The sequence below is a fragment of the Diospyros lotus genome, chromosome 3, assembly GCF_014633365.1.
Source record: "Diospyros lotus cultivar Yz01 chromosome 3, ASM1463336v1, whole genome shotgun sequence".
Classification (NCBI taxonomy): Eukaryota; Viridiplantae; Streptophyta; class Magnoliopsida; order Ericales; family Ebenaceae; genus Diospyros; species Diospyros lotus.
This window is the reverse complement of record NC_068340.1, coordinates 4,282,278-4,299,667: the sequence shown is the minus strand read 5'-3', so window position 1 is coordinate 4,299,667 and position 17,390 is coordinate 4,282,278. Positions and strand designations below refer to the sequence as shown.

The window sequence follows — 17,390 nt, the reverse complement described above, 5'->3', positions numbered from 1 at the left end:
CTCAGACACGTCTTAGAGCCCTCGACCTCCTTCCGAGCGGAAAGGAGCCCGGCCTCTAAAGTTTTCTTCTCCCCCTCGAGGTTCGCGAGCTCAGCCTAGAAAGATGTGTTCACCACGTCTAACTACGCGTCAAAATCCAAGTGTTGCTGTTTGAGCTTCATGGAGACGAGAGAAAGTTATGGAAAAAAAAGAATTAGCCCAAGAAAAGGGCGAGCTAGGAAATTGAGATACGAAAAAGAGTAACTTACCACTAAGCTGTGACGAGCCATGTAATCGTAGATGTTGTTTTACTTTGGTATAATTAGTTTTGATGATGAAAAACATATTTTATTAAATCCCTAAGTCATGAATCAAGGTGGTGGTTTCAACAAAAATCAATCTCAAGTGTTTTGTTAAAATGAAAACCAAAAAGATTTATGATTTTCTATATTAGTTAAAGATTTGCAAAGTCAAGTATTTAGTCTTAAAAGAATCTCCTAAAATGATTTTCAAATTAGCTTTGAAGTCATTGGTTAACATAGAGCTAAAATTGTTCTAAGGCAAAAGACCAACTTGAACATAAATGTGTTTGATGAAAATCCAATCTTAAGTATGAAAAATCATTTATGTTAATCTCATTCTTCAGAATAAGCTTTCATATTTTGAAGCATGCATGAAAGGTTTTGGTTTGAAACTTAATCGTATGAAAAATCCTTTAGTTCATGCATCATGTCTTGAAACTCATTTTGATAACGCTTCAATATTTTTCTAAGTCTGGAATACTAGCACCTTATAAGGAGACATATATGAAAATGTTTCATTTTTAGAAAACTAACTCCCGGTAATTCAATAGCTAACATTCATTAGTGATAAAATGATTTTTAACGAATTTTTCAAGAAATAGAAAGTGTATATTTTGGAGGTGGTAAAATCGCAAAATCCTAAGTTCCTACTAAAATCCAAATTCTACTTTTTTATTCTTATGGATTTTGATTTTTTAGATATTTTTATTGAATCCAAATGGGGGGTACTTTCTTATTTACATTTATGTATTAAAGCAAATGGAAGGTAAAATATAAATTAAACAAAATAAGGACATTTACTTAAATTAAAGAAATGTAAATATGTAGTGATATTTTGTATTAATCAAGTGTACTTCTACATGTTATCTGTTAAGTTTCCAGATTTTTCAAGAAGATAGTCGACTATGTTGTTTAGTGCTGTTGACTATGCATAAGGATAGTCGACTATGCTTGTTTAATCTGTCGACTATATATGACCTCTGTCGACTATATTTCATTCTGTCGACTATTGTGTAAGGATAGTCGACTATGCTATTTCATCTGTCGACTATGTTTGTTCATGAATTTCAAAATTTTCTTTGTAATTTTTGATTTGTCGACTATGTAAAAGGATCTGTCGACTATGAGATTTTTGTGTTATAAGATAGTCGACTATGCTTTTCTGTCTGTCGACTATGGCTAGTTTTATTTGATAAAATAGTCAACTAACCTATTTTCTCTGTCGACTATGTGTTTCACAGAAACTTACAACGACTAGTTTCTCATTCTCCAACGGTCACAAACGGCTTCATTTCTCTTCAATCTTGTGGGAAGCTTATAAATACAAGTCATGGATGACTAAGATGAGGCTAATGGACGGAAACGAGATGATCTAAATATTACAAATCATTTTATTCGTGCTTACAGTGTTCTCTGTGCTTTCATTGTTATATTTTTCTATGCAAGGATTTGTTCTATCATTGTAAATCTATTCTTAAGCCTAGTTTTCATTGTGAGAGAACTTGTAACTAAGAGTGTTAACTCTTAGCTTCTCTCTTTCATTTGTATCGTTGTTATTTTCCTATCTTGTGTAGCTAGAGGGCTCATTTGAGTGGGAGGTTGTAATTCCTAGTCTCGGACTAGAGGACCTACTCGGGTTGAGTAGGGGGTTGATAGTGGATGGTTTGAAAAATCCTTGGTGAGGAGCTAAGGTAGTGGATTAGGCTTGGGTTAAGCCAAACCACTATAAATCTTTGTGTTCTCTCTTGCTTATGTTTCTTTTTATTTGTTTATCACTGCTAGCATTTCATTATCCTCACTTGCATTGAGTTTTTATTTTCAATCAAAAGGATTTCAAAGTTCTATCAATTAAGTTTTTAAAATAACCAATTCACCCCCCTCTTGGTGTGTGCTATAGAACCTATTGTTCTAACAGTAGAGAGCGACCCCTTTCAACCTCGCATCATCCAGGGGCTTCACAACTGCACCCAGAAGGGTAGGTATGGAGTTCAGAAGAGGTCCGACGAAGGTCCCTCCTGGCAGGTCTTCCAAGGCTGGCTCCCCTTCGGGAACCTTAGTCTTTTTCCTCCTATCATCCTCCTACTACGAAGGTTGGTTGGGTCTCCTTTTCGATCTTGCAGTAGGGACCTTCTGAACCTCCCTCGCGACCTCTTTCCCGGGACCACCGCTCAGACCACGATCCTGAGAGGCGGAAGCTCGTTGCCCTGATTATTGTGGGGGCCATTATTGTTGCGTCTGAGGAAGATGGAGGCGTTGCCTTGTTTCTCGCTATTGTTAGCTATGTTTTTATTACTGGGGTTGTTGTGGGTGTTGTTGCTGTTGAGACTGCGATTGTGGCCGCAACTGCTCCGACCTCCCACCCTGCGAACTAGAGCTCGAGGTTGCAGACGAAATGGCACCAGATCTGGCCCTAGACCTTTTCGGTTCGACGAGGTCGAGATCCACCATACCTTCGGGTTGGCTGCTAGACTCAAGCACTTGGAAGGCGAACGGGAGGACCTTTGCGCCCAGGACCCCAATGTGGTCCCCCTTTATAACCTCGATGTCAAGGGGAGGAGCAAGCTCTTGATTCCTAAGTAACTCGTCAGTTATCTCGAAGTTCTCTGAGCCCAAGCCCGCAGCAACGAGCTTGTTCAGAACGTCGATCTCTATGGCTGGTAGGAGTGGTTTCCCGCCTCCAAGGTCTGCATGGCAAAGCTAAATGTTAGAAACATAAGGCAAAATAAAGCGACCTAGGCCAACTAGTGTGTCTTTACCTGGAGTAAGCACGAAGCTAAAGTTTTTGAGCAACGAAAGCGAAGGGCAGGAGACAAAGAACCAACTGGACTTATAGTCACCCATGTTGGATTTCCCCTTTGCCCTACCTTGAGGAAGAACGACTTTGTATTGTGATAGACTAGCTGCCATGTAATACAGCTCGTCCATGGCATTCTTAAAAGAAAAGAGAAATCTGACTAATTTTGGTGATGGAGGGGGAAGACCGTTCCCAATAAGTAAAACGGTTAACGAAGTGAGTTGGGCATATGAATTCGGTATCAATTAAAAAGGTGCGAGTTTGATATCGTTCAGAAGGGTAAGAAGGTATGGAGCTACAGGAAACCTAAAGCCGGACTCAAAGTGCTGAGGACTAATGGCTATGAAGTTAGATGGTGGATAGGTTGCGTGAGAGCTTGAAGCAAGGATATATACAAAGCAGTTCCTGGAGAGACGAAACTCCCAAATACAAGATGCCACATCGTGATGTTTGGCTTTGGATGGAAATCTTTTGAAAACCTCGCGCCCCATACTTCCTTCAACGACCTGATCTTGGACCTCCAGGTCGGTTTCGGAAGAAGTTACGTCAACGACCTCTTGAGATCGCGAGCTCGTGCCCTCAAAATCTTGACCTTCCATCTCAAGGCAATCTTCGGAGTTTGAGGTATCGTTTTCTCCTATGACATAGTTGCAGCACTTTTGACCTGAATTTTCACGGATATGGTTAGACATCTACAAAGGGAGAGAAATAACAATTAGGTTGCAGGTCGCGAACCAGGCCTCAAAAAAAAAAAAAAACTAACTAGAAAAGCCCTAAAAATATCCCCTATTTTTTAGGCCACGCACTTTGCAACAGGGTGTCGCCTAAGGCAGAGGGGCTGCAACCACAAGCCTGGTATTCCATAGAGGACTAACCCTAAAATTCATTGAGCCTGAAGGCTCGGCAAACACCTAACCAGACCTATTCAAGTCGATTCCCCAGAAAACAAAAGTGACTCCGGCAGAATCGAGGAAACCAGAAGGACCACCGATGACAAACCGACGATGGACGACCTTATAAAAAAAAAAAAGGAGAGAGAGAGGAGTCATGGGAAACTTAGCAATCGCTGGGTCCCTCGATGGTGTGAGAACTTGAAGCAAACACCAAAAAATGACGACCGACGCTTGGATGATTGAAGACGAAAGAGCCCGATCACAATAGAAGTCTCGAGGATATAAGCAAATGCAAGGAAAATTCGAAATAGCGTGAAGAGGGAAACAATGAATATTTTCCTTGCTACTTATACCCTTAGCTCGACCAATCTTAACCGTCAGATCAAAATGACTTATGGGGTGCTTCGCATCCATCGGCCACACGACGGTTTATGGGTCCCACAAGCATAATCATGCGCAGTAATGGGGGAACGTGTGCACTAAATGCACCGCAGACAGGGCGTGCTGCATGAAACGATGTGATATGAAGTGATTGGGTAGGAAGTTGAAAAGATGTATTAATAGCTGGAGTAGTCGGTACGTGTCAGCTCCTAGCCTGAAGATCGCATTGCGAGCTGGGGGGCTTAATGTTACGGGTATTTCTCGCTCTACTCTGTGTGGGCTGAACTTAATTCAGTGGGCTCGCCCAACCGCTTAAGATCCAAGAGACCTCGAGCTGAGCTCATCAAAGCGAGTCATACGATGCTTAATGAGGGGTCAATGTTTCCTAAATCTTAATGAATTATATCCCAGTTTGGCTTTATATTTATGCTTAAAATAAATAATTATTTGCATTACATATTTTTCTAGGATGAAGCAAGGAAGTTGACTTCTACAATTAATTAGGGGCATAAATTGAAGACGTTGGATTACCCATTATTGTTGCTCAAATTCATGGGCCAATTATGGAGTCTAGAGGATGTTTCAAGTGCACTTGGCTCAATTATCAAATAGAATCCAACATAAGAAAGGCCTAAAACTAATCAAAGGCCCAACAAAGCCCAAATTGTAGAAGACTTTTCTTTATTTTGTATTTTTATGAGTGATTTACCACCTAAAGTATTTTGTATTCTTATGAGTATTCCACCACCTAAAGTCTTTTGTATTTTTTTGCTTTTAGCTAAATTTCTTCCACTAGTTAGGTGAATATTTTGCGAGTGCCCATTAGATATAATTATGTCTAGTTGAATAATTGTGTGGTTTGTATTGCATCTTGTGGGCTATAAATAGCTCACTTGGGTGCATTTGTGAGGAGGTTGTTATTACTTGAATCCAAGTCGAGTTTTGTTTTTAGAGTTTATCTTGGAGAATTGTTCTTATTTTCTCTCTCTTGTCTTCTCTTGTGATCTTATATACTTCTTTTCTTTCTTCTCTTGAATTCTCATGTTACTTATTGTTACTTTATTATCCACCACCTAAAAAGCCGGTTAGTTTCTGCCATTTTATTTTTATAATTTTTAATTCACTTTTTTTTATTATTCACCACCTAAATAGCTAGTTAATTTCTGCTATTTTAATTCCTGTCATTTAAATTACGCCATTTACATTCCTGTCAATTAATTTTCAAATGAAGATGAGTGACTAAATCCAATCTTGGGTTAAGGTAAGGACAATGTCCAACGTCAATGATTCTCAAAGAAAGCTGTGCTTTAAATGAGTGACATTAATTTAAATGTCAGTATGAGTGTGTATTAATTATTGAAAAATCACTAGGTTTGGATTGGAGCGTAAGCCTAACTTAGAGCTTTCATGCCACATATAGGAGTTACTAGAACTGGAAACGTTATCATACCCAAATTCGGATGATTAATTTAGTTGTTTTATGTATTAATTATAATCGAATTTATGGTAGTTGTTTAAACTAGAATCCTGCATATCATGTATGAGATTTCTTAAACTAGAACTATCATAATCTCTAATTGCATTTAATAGCATACCCTCATATATGAAATTAAATTAATGTTGCTAATCTTTTCTACTAAAAATTGGGGATCAGCGGTTTGGTACTGAAATTGTCTTAACTCAAGTGTTATCCAATTTCATATTCTCACATTCAGTATTTATTTCAACTTCTGCCTTGCATTATTTCCTAGTATCCGTTATCTGAAAATTCATAAAAAAATCTTGTTGCCAATTGTCTAAATGCGTGTGCGTGTTTGTGACATTCTTTTTCTTTTTCCATAAATAAATTTTTCAATGGACGAGCTGGACTCATCCATAAAATACAAATTTAAATTTGGATTACAATTGCACTCGTACACTGACGAGTATAAACCTCTCACCAAAATAAAGAAAAAAATATAAAAATTCTATTGTGTTTTTATTGTGTTTTAATTGCAGAGTGAGAGAGCAGTCAAATTTTGGCGTTGTTGCCGGGGAGGTCGGTGATGGAATTATTGCTGCGAAAAAAAAAATATTGTAGTTTAGTTTCTTTTATTTTTGTTGTTATAAGTAATGCATGAGACATAAGTTAGGTAAGATTCATGAACCATTAATTGATATCATTGATTGTTAGAATTCTTATCTGCCTTTGATTTGTCACTGTCATATTCCATCATGTCTCAGTATTTTGATTACATGTTTATGCTTAGAAATGCTTTTGGTTATCACGATCCCATTGAGCAAACTGTTTCTAGACCCTTTGAGGATTACCTAAAACTTCTTAGGCAGCCAACTCCATCCTACACCACACTTCCTGTTGTTCACCATGATTTTAATGACAACCCTAGTGCGACATTGGATTGTTTAACCCAGAAGGTGGAGTGGTTAGAGTTTCAAAATTTTCAAAATTTAAGTGAGGTTAGATGCTCGATGTGCGAGTCTTCAAATCATCAAACAGATGATTGTCCTACCATACCTATTCTCAAGAAATTTTTGAATAGGCAACCATCTGATTTTCAGACACACCATAGTGAGGAGAGGTTTTCTTTTAATCATTTGAATCATCCATGAAACAATGACTATGTGTTCCAATCTCATGAACCTTTTCCTCCATCACCTCACCAATTTGAATTAGAACAAGGGTTTACATCCAATGAGCATCACCCTCAAGATGAGCAATTTTTAGAAGATACCTTTCAAGAATGTATGCAAGGTCAAATAAGCTTTAATGAGCAAGTGGCCGAATTTCAAGACCAAACCTTTAAGGCCATAGGTGATATTCTAGATCAGTTGACCTTGTTAACACAGACCTTGAGCGTAAGTGAGCCTGACGAGTTTTCAACCCAACCTAATCAAAATTCCATAGGTCAATTCCTTGGGGAGGAACCTTTGTCCAGTGATCCCATAGGTCATGAGTCGGTCCAACCAACACCCATCCCTAGGAGTGATGACCCAATTGAGAGACCCGATGACCCAAGGATGGTGCACCCTGTCATAGAAGAAAAATTGGACAAAAAAGAAACAAGTTTAGAAGAAAAAACCCGAGAGGAAGAAGATGATAGAAACCAAGAGGAGAAATGTAAGGATGTCATAGGTCTATCCAAACTTGAGCCTAAATTTATGTTCCTTAGATTGGTCTACACATCAGGGGATCAATTTATACTAGACATGTATGAGGAGTTCCAAGAAGTGCAAATTAATATTCCACAATTAGATCAAATAAAACCAACAGCTCCGATTTATGAGTTTTCAAAAGATGCATGTGCTTTAATTAGAAAAATCAAATTACATTTTTTTGAAAACAATTTTATAAGTGGTTCAGGGTTGGTGCTGAATGTTTTGATCCAAGGCATAACCACTTATTTGATCCTTAATTGGAAGAAAAGAAAAAAATGATATAATAAAAAAAATAAGAATAAAAGGCTACTATTTTTTCCTTTATGTAGTTTGTCTTAATTTTGAATGTGTGTCTATGATGCTAACAATAAGAGTTTTTTTTTTTTTTGTAAGCTTGGTTTTTCTTGAGGAATCATTTCTCACCTTGATGATCATCAGGTATTTCTTATCCCTATCTTTTTGATTAAGTGCAGTCCAAGTTGGGGGGAAATCATATATATAGGTGAGATGATTTGGTTTATGTTAGTATCAAACTTTGTTTTGTTTTTAATTTTGTATTGCTTGTGTTTATTTAATTTCGTGTTTTTTGATTTTTGTGTGTTTGAAAAAAAAAATATTAAATTAAAAAAAATTGAAAAATGAAAATTTCTAGGGATCCCTTGCTATCTTGCTATCTAGGTATCTATTATCTAAATATGTCTGCCTTTGTTTTAATTGTCGTAGTTTTTAAAGATCAATGTGCTTTAATGGTATTAGTCTTATCGCATTAGATTTTTTTATGCTATTACCCAATTTGAGTTTGCAATCTGATGCATGGATGTTATGATTTCTTATTTGAACCTATAAATGTATAGGATTTAGAATGAGTGATCTGCATCCATAAATTGTTCTTTGATTAGAAATTTGTCTGTAAGTCATGAAATCTAAAGAAATAATGATTAATTGATTAATGAACCACATGATTCCTCAACTTAAGTGGAGACTGTTACCTAGTGTGAGCAATTTGAGCCTATTAACGTTCTTTCTAAGTGAATAAACGCTTACTCTAGTTACAGTTTTCCTTGTCTCATATTTTTCAATAGCTTCAGTACATTACTTTGCTTTGAATGCAAAAAATGTCAATGAAAAACTTAAACTGGTTTCAAATTCTAAATTTGATGATTGAGTGAAAGTGTGTCAATAGAATATGATAGTGGAATTCCTTTGTTAAAATTTTGAGCCTGTTAGCCTATTTCTTTTCTGATTATTTTTCTTTAATAGCCCCATTGAGCCAAATTAAATTATTTTATTTATCCTCATCCAACCCCTTAACCTTGTAAATTTTTGCCCTATCTAATGTGTTCGGGAAATAGTCTATCTTAGCATAGCAAATCCTACCAAAAAAAAAAAATTATTGAGGTTTGTATAGCTCAAGTCAAAATAGTATTAAAAAATAAACTCTCTCAGCTCCCTTGGCCAAACTTTGGCATAGTAATTCAATAAAAATGCTGAGGAGATTATATATGATTGTGTGTTAAATTTTTGAAGAAAAAGAAAAAAAAAAGAGAAAAAAAAGGATAATAGATTCTTTTGGTCAAAATAGATTTATTTGTTTAGATAATCAATTTCCTAACACACATGTTTCTTGTTGTATCTTTTATTAGTTTTTTGTTAACCCATCCACCCCTAAACCTCGTACAACCTATATGCAATCCCTCTAGATCATATGTTACATGGAAGCTTGGGATTTGAATTTTAGAATTTGAATTCTAAAGTTGTGCATTTGTGTATTATTTCTATCATGAAGTTATGTCAAAGTCCATTTTCTTTCGTATAATTCCATTTTTCATTTTAGGATGACACCAATTTGAAAGTTGCTTATATTTTATCTTATTACGATGCATTATCGAGATTAATCATGAGAGATCATTTTCTTTTTTGAGAGTATAACCGAGAGGATTGAAGTCAAATTTTAGAAGTTGTAATGTGGGTGTGATAATTAATTTGATTGTTATTTTCTACGATTGAGTGTCTTTTGACGAAAATCTAACAAGGAATGGTTGATTGCGTGTAATAATAACTTATTCTTGTTTTATACTTTTTAGTATCAAATTTGAAATCTACACATTAATGTTGAGATTGTGAATAAAAATTAGTTATCATGAAATCTGATTGTTATGGGACTAACAATATTTAAGTTGAGGGTGTAATTAGTAGTTAATTTTGTAAAAAAATTATTTTAATTATACATCTATTTTGATTTTAAAACTAGTTGAATTGAATATTTATGTGCAATTAGTAGTTATATATAGGTTTAGAAGAAAATAAAATTTAAAAAGGAATTAGAAGTGAATTAGAAATTTTAGGGAAAAAAAAAAAGAATATCCTTCTTTAATTTTTGATAAAAGAAATTAAAAAGAAAAGAATTTACAATATATATATAAATATACATAATATATCTTTATAATATATTATATATTATAATACATATCTATATAATACATATACATGCGTTCATGTCATATATATATATATAATATAAGCTAATACATATTTACCCCATGCTATAATATATAATATATTAATAAACTTACCTGCAGGCGTGAAGTCCAAATCTTGGAGGCTCACAGCAATTAAATTGCAATTGGAAGCCCCAAGCCCAGCCGCATGTTTAATTGGAAGCCTGATTTAAAAGTCCAGCCAATTGAAGTCCAAATTGAGGCCCACTGATGTGAATTAAAGCCCAGCAGCGTGAATCAGCAGGCACGGCAGCAACATGCGGTCCCTCTACTGTAATTCTCACTCAATTTCAAGGGCAATGTGGAGGGCATGATATACATATATATATACAAACGGGCGCACAGAGAGCCCTAAGCCCCCATTTACCACTTTCTGCGATCCGAATAAGGGGGCACGGCGCTGGTTTTCTCGGAACAGCATAGTGAGAGTGCTGGAAGGAGACTCTGCGCTGGGAGGGGAAGTTCACGCATAGTGCTAGAAATAAGGACCGAACAGTGTGCTGGGGAAAGAGAAGACACATAGAAGGGAGTTTCTAGTCTTTAATTTCGAGCACTGTTTTTTTTTTTGTTTTTAATTTCTGTTATCATGTTTTGTTCTGTCTTCAATTTCTTCTTGCAGTCCTTGTTATTTCAATTTAAGAACTTCAATTCTGTTTAATTTTCAACATTTAGGATCAGTAGTTTATTTTCTGTAATGTTTAATTTTTGCCTATTTTAATACTGCAATTTATATTTTGTATTTTAATTTCTGTCAATTTAAATTCAATAATTTATATTTCTGTAATTTAAATTTCGCAATTTAATTTTTTTTTGTCTTTAATTTTTTTGTATTTAATAATAAACATGTGTGGTTAATTAATCTCGGGCCAAGACGAAGACAATGTCCAAAGCCAAAATTTCCCGAGACAACCGAACTTCGTTATAGTTGAGGTGTTGATTTAATTTTTGAGATATTTTTGCAAAATCATTTGGATTTGGATTGGAGTATATGTCTAACTCAGAATCCTCATGCCATGTATGTGGGTTGCTTAATTTGAAAATATTCTCACCTCCAGATCTAAGTGTGTAATATATACAATTCGATTTATGGTGGTTGCTTAAATTAGAGTTGTCATGCCATGTATGTCGGTTACTAAAATTAGAACCATCATCATCCCGAAACGTAATCAATAGCAAAGATTTTAAAATTAATTTAACCCGATGATACCATCTGTTGTAAGTCTTGGGAAATATTTGGATTGGCACTGAAATTGTCTTGACCCGAGACATTTTTTTTTCAGTTGCACATTCAATTTTCTTTTGCCTAAAATTAGTTGAATTGGTCTGACAAACCTGTTCAGCACATAAAAATTTTCGCACTTTGATTTCCGTCTTAATAAAGATCTCCCAGTAAATCGACCTGGACTCTCAGCCAGTAAATAAATTTGTGCTGCAACGTACACTCGCACACTGGTGAGTAGAAACATCTTGTGCCTGCATGTTTGTTTTCTTTTTTATTTATTTTTATGTGTTTGTTTGAATTAATGGCACAAGGTTAAGCGCAGTCACTGCTAAAGCTCAGCCTCATACAGTAGGACCAAGCGAGCTCCCGATAATGCCTTTAACTTATCAACGTATTTGGGCGAGCTCCCAGCGATCCTTGTAGTTTGTTGACACAGCCGATCAGCTCGCGTAACAGAAAAGGCGTATGCCACGGTATATCAGTAGGCTAGGGGCCACCCCAGCTGGACTATTTCGGCCCATTTGGCCGGCCCACGTCGGTCCCATCTTGGCCTTTTTTTTATAATATCATTACAGCCGCATCTGGGTTTTCGTGCGTTCACCTCAGATCCCATCCTCATTAATGACAGATCTTATCCACATTAATGAGGGTCTCGTTGACATCTTGTTGCTGCATAGTCGTCCCCGCCAACACCTTTATTCCATCCCATCATTTGTATACGTACAGGATAGGTAGGGAGGCATGTCCTCAAATATATATCAGCCAGCTCTTCTGAGAGCTAGGGTATGTTTTTTCTTTTTCACGGACGAATACCTTGCACACTTACTTGCTCGCTTACTGACTTGGGCATCGGAATACTTTGCAGGGAAGGGCTGGAGGGTCAAGGCGTTGAACCAAGTATCCTGTTTTCTCCCTCTCGAATCCACCACACCAGAACGGGCCAACGAATCACCGTCAACCAAGGCTTTGGCGGTGGTGCGTTAGCACAGGGCTCGTCCCACCTTGGTCGCCCAGAGGGTGATTGAGAGGCTCACAAGTGTGGCGTGACTCTTGGTTGTCGAATGGTGATAGTTATGAGTTAAACCGTGATTGTGGGCCCATGATAACACGATATGTGTAATACCCCGAGAGCTCAGAGGAAAGTAGTATATATCGAGAATAAGTAAGGAAGGAAACAACACCAGTTGGATACCTTTTAAATTGAATGTAGGCAAATAACTCCAAGTTAAGCGTACTTGACCTGGGGTAATCCAATGATGGGTGACCCCCCTTAGAAGTTCGCGTAGACCCATTAAGGTAAGTTATCTCGAACCTTCATATCTCTCGATGCGGAGTGTTACAAAAATGTGTCAACAAATGGATTATTCCAATCAATGAGTCAATTGCACATTGATGGTGTATGCTCTCAAATTTGCCTTTCATGGGAGATTCAAATTATTTTTTATATATTTTTTTAATAAAAAAATTCTTTTATTTATAAACTGAGCACATATTTATCTTTATCAAAACTAGCTCATTAAGTTAGTTTAAATTTAATTTGAAAGCAGTTATCACTGTTAGATAGTAGATAAATATAAAGAGATTAATTTTTAATTGTTTAAAAGATATTTATCAAATAAATATAACTACCTAAATAATTATATTAATAGATAATTAAACTAATTTCCAAAACCCACCAAGAAACAGTGGTTTGTACTTTATAATATGTCACAGTGGTGCCGTATTTTTGTCATTGCTACGACTGCCTTCAAACTATATATGGATTTATACACTTACATCCCCCTGAATTAAAAACTATTACACCTGCACCCTTTCTTTTGGGACGTTACTGTTATTCCACCCCATGTTTAAGGCTGTTAACGGAGCAAAGTATACCCCTACTTCTGCTTTCATATCTTGGACTTAACAGCCAAACGTGGAGGGCCTCAACTGATAATAAGTGATAATGGAGGAGAATCTTATGCAATTTACCCTATTTTCTGTATTTGAGCTTGGCCCAAGGGCCTTTCCAGACGTACTATGACGACTTGGGTGACATAATATATTCAGACCACCTCAACACTTATTTATTATATCCACATATCCCACGGAACACTCTAGAAAGTCAAATGAACCCAATCGTGTAAACCAAGCCAGAACCATACATATATGACCCCGGATGGACTTTAGAGGCAGCTCAAATCCTTCTATTCCAGCCTAATCAGCGCCGCCCCCCCCCCCCCCCCCCCCCCCTCTCTCTCTCTCTCTCTCTCTCTCTCTCTCTCTCTCTGTGCAGCCACAGAAATTGTCATGGCAAAGAACGACGTAAAGCTTCTCGGAGGATGGCCAAGCCCATTCGTGAACCGGGTTCAAATAGCCCTCAACTTGAAGTCCGTCGACTACGAGTTTCAAGAAGAGAGAATTGACAACAAGAGCGAGCTGCTGCTCAAATCCAACCCGGTTCACAAGAAAGTTCCGGTTTTGATCCATGATGATAAGCCTATTTGTGAGTCTCTTATCATAGTCCAGTACGTAGATGAAGTGTGGACTTCTGGTCCCTCTATTCTCCCGTCTGATCCGTACGATCGGGCCACTGCCCGTTTCTGGGCCGCCTATATCGATGATAAGGTAGGTATCTAAATTTCTTCTAGTTTAACTCTTAAGAGTACTATTGATTAATTACATTAACAGTAAATATATAATTTTTAATATGGTAGATGTAATTCATGTAGCCAAGCCATTGTTCTAAAACTGAGTTCATGTTTGCAGTGGTTTCCTCCGCTGAGGGAGCTTAGAACGACGGAAGGAGAGGAAGCAAAAGCCGAATTATCGAAGAAACTGAAAGAAGGTTTGGTTTTGCTAGAGGAGGCCTTCATTAAGTGCAGCAAAGGAAAGGGTTTCTTTGGAGGGGAACGTATTGGGTACCTTGACATCGTATTCGGGTCCTTCCTGGGGTGGCTGAAGGCCGTGGAGAAGATAGCGGGTCTGAAGCTGGTGGGTGAGCTGGTGACGCCGGGGCTGGCGGCGTGGGCCGAGAGGTTCTGTTCGCATGAGGCCGTGAAGGGTGTGATTCCGGAGACTGATAGGCTCGTTGAGCTGGCTAAGATCATTCAAGCCAGACTTAAAGCCCAATCTGCTCCCAAATAGTGAATTTGCTGTCTTTCTTTACTGCTATTTAATTCGAAGCTGGCGTTTCATGTTTCCTTTTTATTGGTTTCCCTTGAGTTTGTTGGAAGGAGGGTCCCCTTCCCTCCTCAGCCTCATTACTGGGGCTGTGCTCTGTACTGTACTAAATCAAAAAATAGATATAGATAAATAAAATAATCATTACCAATATACATAAAATCAGATGACAGAATAGCATTCTGTCTACTTTTATCTAGATGTTGACAATGAGAGTAAAAGTGTTCAGATTCTGTAAGTTTTTTGCAGTTACAAATGAAAGAGAATGGATTAAACTCAGCCGATAATTCATATTAATCACTGTTCTTGCTTCGTACTTCATAGCTAGCTAGCTTTTAGAAATGTCACATTTATGGAAAATATAACCCAATGGCAACACACATAATGAACCTGAAACCGGGGAAAAACTGAGATTGAGAACTCAGATTTATATGCATAATCAAATTTATCCTTTTACCTACTATCTGATTCAGTAACCTACCCAGAATAATTTATCAATTATGAACCAAGGATAAATTATTTTTTAAGAAAATTAAATAACTTCAATATAACATCATCATAAGAAAGATTTTAAAAAATCTATTACATTTGAAGACCGGTGGGGGGGCCTTGGCCGCGGCTTTCAGCCTTTCACACCTGATGGTGATGCCTTCCTTGGCTGCCTTTTGGATTTCTCAGGGAACAGAGATTGAAAATGCAGTAGATACCAAACTCATGTGACTTGTCAATGTTTTATTAGATATTAATTGTTAAATATTAAATATTAAATTTTATTAGAATACTTTAAAATTTATTAACTACCCTTGCAGGGATTCCATTAACTATATATGGGTGTATACGCTTAAATACCCTTGAAACTATATATATTGCACTTGCACCCTTTAGTTTGGACGAAACTAGCTGCTGTTAATTATAGTCCTCGTTAATTAACACTGTTAAAAGGCAGTTAACTTCCTCTGATTTCATAGTTTAGACATAATTAAATTGATATTCAAGTGATAACTTAGGACAATCTTTTGTAGCTTAACCTATTTTTTTCTTCTCTCTTTGGGCCCAGCACAAAACTAGACAGAGTCATTGTGTTTAATTATTTATTGTTCCACCCCAAAATTCCAAGACCTAGACTTTGAAAGTCAAGTCGACCCCTTCTTGTTCTTCTTCTAACCCAACCCAGCATCATAGGCAACTTCAAAGCAGCTCAAACTCAAACTCACAGGCATCACAGGCAACACTATTTATTTTATTAACCAGAGAAACTGATTGCCATGGCGAAGAGTGAGATAAAGCTTCTCGGTGTATGGGCCAGCCCGTATGTGAATCGGGTTCAAATAGCCCTCAACTTGAAGTCGGTCGACTACGAGTTCCTAGAAGAGAGATTTGACAACAAGAGCGAGCTGCTGCTCAAATCCAATCCGGTTTACAAGAAAGTCCCGGTTCTGATCCATGATGATAAGCCTGTTTGTGAGTCTCTTATCATAGTACAGTACATAGATGAAGTGTGGACTTGTGGTGGCTCTATTCTCCCTTGTGATCCGTACGATCGAGCCACTGCCCGCTTCTGGGCTGCCTATATTGATGATAAGGTATCTTAATTTCTTCTTTGACTCCCGTTTTTAGCAATCTGTTCGTAATTATAACGGGTTGGATCAAGCCAACGCTAGATCTATAATCCAAATCGGTATTAATCCATGCTCTTTTACTAGACTAAAATATATTAATTAAAAACAGTAAAATACTATTGAATATTGTAAACTTTGAATAATCAATCATTTTTATTTCATACAAATTTAGGAACTCGCAGAATTAATGGCTTGTTTGGCTTATCTGAAAATCACATCAGAGGAGGCTGTGAGCTCTTCATCAAGAGCTTAAATTTTTTTTCTACCTATTTGTCCAAATGACCCTCAATAAAATGAGATCTTCATTTAAAGACTTTTAAGAGATAAAAATAAGCTCTTAAAACATATGAACTCCTATAAACGGTTTAAGCTAAGCCAAACGGGCTCTGAAGTGACCTTCTGTGTGATTTTTCGCTGGGGTTCTCCTTGCATCTATCGATCACTGGTGATTATTTAATATATAGTGAATAATCACTGGCGATTTTTTTTTATTATTATGTAGCCGTTGTTCTGAAATTCAAACGTTTCCAGTGGCATCCTCTGATGAGGGAGCTCGGAACAGCGGAGGGAGAGGAAGCAAAAGCGGCAATATTTGAGAAAGTAAAGGAAGCGATGGTTGTGCTGGAGGAGGCCTTCACTAAGTGCAGCAAAGGAAGCGGTTTCTTCGGAGGGGAAAGAATTGGGTATGTTGACATCGCATTTGGGTCTTTCTTGGGGTGGCTGAAGGCGGGGGAGAAGATGGAGGGTCTAAAGCTGTTAGATGAGGCGGCGACGCCGGGGCTGGCGGCATGGTCGGAGAGGTTCTGTTCACACGAGGCTGTGAAGGGTGTCATTCCGGAGACTGAGAGGCTCCTTGAGCTAGCTCACATTATTAAACAAGCCAGGCTTAAAGCCGAAGCCCAATCTGCTCCAAATTAACTTGCTCTCTCCCTCTCTCTTTACTGTCTCGATTTTATGGTGTTCTATGTTTCTTTTTACTTCTTGGCTTTCAGTTTATTGTATGAGTGATCCTGAACCTCGAGGGATTTCACTTTTTGATCACAGAGTGATCCTGAACCCCGTCACTATGGGTTGTATTGTAATCCATCAGGAATTCGATAAAGATAAATAATAAATAATAATACATTACAAGAGTGTCTTATCATAACAGCAACTTTGCTAATTTTTAATTATACTAATTCAGTACTCGAGGATTTCTAAAAATAATAAATAAGATAGAGTTGTATTAAAAAAAGATTAAAATATTTTTTAAATTAATATATAAAATAATTAAAATAATATTAAAAATTATCTTAAGATTTTTATTAAATTATATATTAAAATTTTTAAGACACACTACAGGACTCATAAGTTATTTTTTTTATTTATAAGAATCAATATAAAT

At 37.0% G+C, this 17,390-nt stretch overlaps 2 protein-coding genes across 3 annotated transcripts in view; both read left to right on the top strand.

The window, feature by feature from the left end:
- Positions 1-14,586, top strand: part of LOC127797208 (glutathione S-transferase U17-like) — a 53,090-nt gene extending 38,504 nt beyond the window's left edge. The window contains exons 1-2 of one of the 2 annotated variants that reach the window (XM_052329857.1): positions 13,457-13,832; positions 13,974-14,586. In XM_052329857.1, the coding sequence (XP_052185817.1) occupies positions 13,515-13,832; positions 13,974-14,351 (696 nt within the window). In that variant the 5' untranslated portion in view covers positions 13,457-13,514 and the 3' untranslated portion in view covers positions 14,352-14,586. Of the gene's footprint in view, positions 1-13,456; positions 13,833-13,973 lie in introns of those variants that run through there. The other variant, XM_052329858.1, reaches the window with a different exon arrangement.
- A 909-nt stretch (positions 14,587-15,495) lies between these two features.
- LOC127797207 (glutathione S-transferase U17-like) lies at positions 15,496-17,137 on the top strand. Its single transcript, XM_052329856.1, has 3 exons — positions 15,496-15,970; positions 16,538-17,022; positions 17,064-17,137. The coding sequence occupies exons 1-2, from the start codon at positions 15,653-15,655 to the stop codon at positions 16,922-16,924; spliced, it is 705 nt and encodes a 234-aa protein (XP_052185816.1). The 5' UTR covers positions 15,496-15,652; the 3' UTR covers positions 16,925-17,022; positions 17,064-17,137.
- The last annotated feature ends 253 nt before the right edge of the window (positions 17,138-17,390 follow it).